This window comes from Branchiostoma belcheri, unplaced genomic scaffold, assembly GCF_001625305.1.
Source record: "Branchiostoma belcheri isolate BF01 breed outbred unplaced genomic scaffold, Haploidv18h27 scaffold1307, whole genome shotgun sequence".
NCBI lineage: Eukaryota > Metazoa > Chordata > Leptocardii > Amphioxiformes > Branchiostomatidae > Branchiostoma > Branchiostoma belcheri.
This window is the reverse complement of record NW_017802722.1, coordinates 1-3,969: the sequence shown is the minus strand read 5'-3', so window position 1 is coordinate 3,969 and position 3,969 is coordinate 1. Positions and strand designations below refer to the sequence as shown.

The 3,969-nt window shown below is 39.6% G+C and overlaps 1 protein-coding gene across 8 annotated transcripts; it reads left to right on the top strand.

Annotated features, from left to right (window-relative positions):
- The first annotated feature begins 32 nt into the window (after positions 1-32).
- Positions 33-3,955, top strand: LOC109464040 (integumentary mucin A.1-like). Of its 8 annotated transcripts, none has more exons than XM_019760962.1 (10): positions 33-134; positions 333-479; positions 671-817; positions 1,354-1,500; positions 1,700-1,840; positions 2,032-2,138; positions 2,435-2,474; positions 3,015-3,161; positions 3,364-3,510; positions 3,702-3,955. In XM_019760962.1, exons 1-10 carry the CDS (start codon positions 75-77, stop codon positions 3,936-3,938), a joined length of 1,320 nt encoding a protein of 439 aa, XP_019616521.1. In that variant the 5' UTR covers positions 33-74; the 3' UTR covers positions 3,939-3,955. The 8 variants fall into 8 exon arrangements, 7 of the variants coding, with proteins under 7 accessions (XP_019616521.1, XP_019616517.1, XP_019616519.1 ...); XM_019760958.1 differs by having other exon boundaries at positions 2,032-2,232; positions 2,328-2,474; XM_019760960.1 differs by lacking the exon at positions 333-479 and having other exon boundaries at positions 2,032-2,232; positions 2,328-2,474.
- The last annotated feature ends 14 nt before the right edge of the window (positions 3,956-3,969 follow it).

Here is a 3,969-nt window from a genome sequence, read left to right as displayed (position 1 = left end):
GAGTACAAGTTATAAAACGACAATGACCTACAACTGTTATAACTACACACAAGACAACTGACGAATCCACACTTATGACCACACCGCCGGCTACAGTATCGACAACGCTAGGGACAACTCAAGGACCCACTTCGGTAAATCACAAAAACAGACTTGAACTGCCTTTGATGAAGAACCCACTCATTTTAAGTTAATTAAAGGTCCCTTTATGTATATGTAACACGTTTTATGAAGAGTCTTCTAACTTCTTTAAACATGTGTTTGAAAAACATCTGTTTATGATTGTGGCAACGCAAAAGACGCTAGCATTCTTCTTTTCCACTTTGATGCAGACACAGACTACATTAAGTACGACTGAAAGAACGACAAAGCCCACGACCGTTCTGACAACACAAAGCACAACACAAAAATCCACCCTAGTCACCTCACAGTCCAGTACATTATCAACAACGCGACGAACAACCCAAACACCTACAACGGTACTACTACACAACAGAATGGAACTGCTCTTAAAAATACAAACCTTTTTTAGTCTGCTTTAGACAATTTCATTATAACTTTCTTTACAAACTGCGCGAGCCCATTAACATGACTTGCAACTGATGTTCTTGTTCACGACCTTAACAACGTTATTGACGTATACGTGCTTCTTTTTCTTAATTCAATGCAGAGGCAAACGACATTGAGAACAAGTTATAAAACGACAATGCCTACAACTGTTATAACTACACACAAGACAACTGACGAATCCACACTTATGACCACACCGCCGGCTACAGAATCGACAACGCTAGGGACAACTCAAGGACCCACTTCGGTAAATCACAAAAACAGACTTGAACTGCCTTTGATGAAGAACCCACTCATTTTAAGTTATTTTAAGGTCCCTTTACTGTATATGTAACACGTTTTAAGATGAGTCTTCTAACTTCTTCAAACATGCGTTTGCAGAACATCTGTTTATGATTGTGTCAACGCAAAAGACGCTAGCATTCTTCTTTTCCACTTTGATGCAGACACAGACTACATTAAGTACGACTGAAAGAAATACAAAGCCCACAACCGTTCTGACAACACAAAGCACAACACAAAAATCCACCCTAGTCACCTCACAGTCCAGTACATTATCGACAACGCGACGAACAACCCAAACACCTACAACGGTACTACTACACAACAGAATGGAACTGCTCTTAAAAATACAAACCTTTTTAGTCTGCTTTAGACAATTTCATAATAACTTTCTTTATAAACTGCGCGAGCCCATTAACATGACTTGCAACTGATGTTCTTGTTCACGACCTTAACAACGTTATTGACGTATACGTGGTTCTTTTTCTTAATTCAATGCAGAGGGAAACGACATTGAGTACAAGTTATAAAACGACAATGCCTACAACTGTTATAACTACACACAAGACAACTGACGAATCCACACTTGTGACCACACCGCCGGCTACAGTATCGACAACGCTAGGGACAACTCAAGGACCCACTTCGGTAAATCACAAAAACAGACTTGAACTGCCTTTGATTAAGAACCCACTCATTTTAAGTTATTTTAAGGTCCCTTTACTGTATATGTAACACGTTTTAAGAAGAGTCTTCTAACTTCTTCAAACATACGTTTGCAGAACATCTGTTTATAATTGTGGCAACGCAAAAGACGCTAGCATTCTTCTTTTCCACTTTGATGCAGACACAGACTACATTAAGTACGACTGAAAGAACGACAAAGCCCACGACCGTTCTGACAACACAAAGCACAACACACACCCTAGTCACCTCAGAGTCCAGTACATTATCGACAACGCGACGAACAACCCAAACACCTACAACGGTACTACTACACAACAGAATGGAACTGCTCTTAAAAATACAAACCTTTTTTAGTCTGCTTTAGACAATTTCATTATAACTTTCTTTATAAACTGCGCGAGCCCATTAACATGACTTGCAACTGATGTTCTTGTTCACGACCTTAACAACGTTATTGACGTATACGTGCTTCTTTTTCTTAATTCAATGCAGAGGCAAACGACATTGAGTACAAGTTATAAAACGACAATGCCTACAACTGTTATAACTACACACAAGACAACTGACGAATCCACACTCATGACCACACCGCCAGCTACATTATTGACAACCGACAAATCCACACTAGTGACCACACAGCCAACTACATTATCGACAACGAGACGGACAACCAAACCTACCACTACCGTAACGGTAAAATGGAAAAATAAACGAATTTCATCATCATAACATTTCCCCAAATCAAGCTTTCTTTGCACAAACATCACCTTATTCTTTACTCCATGCAGATGCAGACTACGTTAAGCACAAGTCATAAAACAACGATGCCCCCAACTGTTCTGACTACGCAGAGGACAACCGACGAATCCACACTAGTGACCACACCGCTAACTACAGTATCGACAACGCTAGGGACAACTCAAGGACCCACTTCGGTAAATCACAAAAACAGACTTGATCTGCCTTTGATGAAGAACCCACTCATTTTAAGTTAATTTAAGGTCTCTTTACTGTATTTGTAACACGTTTTTAAAAGAGTCTTCTAACTTCTTCAAACATGTGTTTAAAAACATCTCCTGTTTATGATTGTGCCAACGCAAAAGACACTAGCATTCTTCTTTTCCACTTTGATGCAGACCACAGACTACATTAAGTACGACTGAAAGAAATACAAAGCCCACAACCGTTCTGACAACACAAAGCACAACACAAAAATCCACCCTAGTCACCTCACAGTCCAGTACATTATCGACAACGCGACGAACAACCCAAACACCTACAACGGTACTACTACACAACAGAATGGAACTGCTCTTAAAAATACAAACCTCTTTTAGTCTGCTTTAGACAATTTCATTATAACTTTTTTTACAAACTGCGCGAGCCCATTAACATGACTTGCAACTGATGTTCTTGTTCACGATCTTATCAACGTTATTGACGTATACGTGCTTCTTTTTCTTAATTTAATGCAGAGGCAAACGACATTGAGTACAAGTTATAAAACGACAATGCCTACAACTGTTATAACTACACACAAGACAACTGACGAATCCACACTTATGACCACACCGCCGGCTACAGTATCGACAACGCTAGGGACAACTCAAGGACCCACTTCGGTAAATCACAAAAACAGACTTGAACTGCCTTTGATGAAGAACCCACTTACTATTTTAAGTTAATTAAAGGTCCCTTTATGTATATGTAACACGTTTTATGAAAAGTCTTCTAACTTCTTCACACTATGTGTTTAAAAACATCTGTTTATGATTGTGGACAACGCAAAAGACGCTAGCATTCTTCTTTTCCACTTTGATGCAGACACAGACTACATTAAGTACGACTGAAAGAACGACAAAGCCCACGACCGTTCTGACAACACAAAGCACAACACAAAAATCCACCCTAGTCACCTCACAGTCCAGTACATTATCGACAACGCGACGAACAACCCAAACACCTACAACGGTACTACTAGACAACAGAATGGAACTGCTCTTAAAAATACAAACCTTTTTTAGTCTGCTTTAGACAATTTCATTATAACTTTCTTTACAAACTGCGCGAGCCCATTAACATGACTTGCAACTGATGTTCTTGTTCACGACCTTAACAACGTTATTGACGTATACGTGCTTCTTTTTCTTAATTCAATGCAGAGGCAAACGACACTGAGTACAAGTTATAAAACGACAATGCCTACAACTGTTATAACTACACACAAGACAACTGACGAATACACACTCATGACCACACCGCCAGCTACATTATTGACAACCGACAAATCCACACTAGTGACCACACAGCCAACTACATTATCGACAACGCGACGGACAACCAAACCTACCACTACCGTAACGGTAAAATGGAAAAATAAACGAATTTCATCATCATAACATTTCCCCAAATCAAGCTTTCTTTGCACAA

Coding starts and splice junctions, on each gene's coding strand:
- LOC109464040 (XM_019760958.1), top strand. CDS start 75: ATGACCACACCGCCGGCTACAGTATCGACAACGCTAGGGACAACTCAA. Junction 135..332: donor CAACTCAAGGACCCACTTCG/GTAAATCACAAA, acceptor ACTTTGATGCAG/ACACAGACTACATTAAGTAC. Junction 3,511..3,701: donor CAACCCAAACACCTACAACG/GTACTACTAGAC, acceptor AATTCAATGCAG/AGGCAAACGACACTGAGTAC.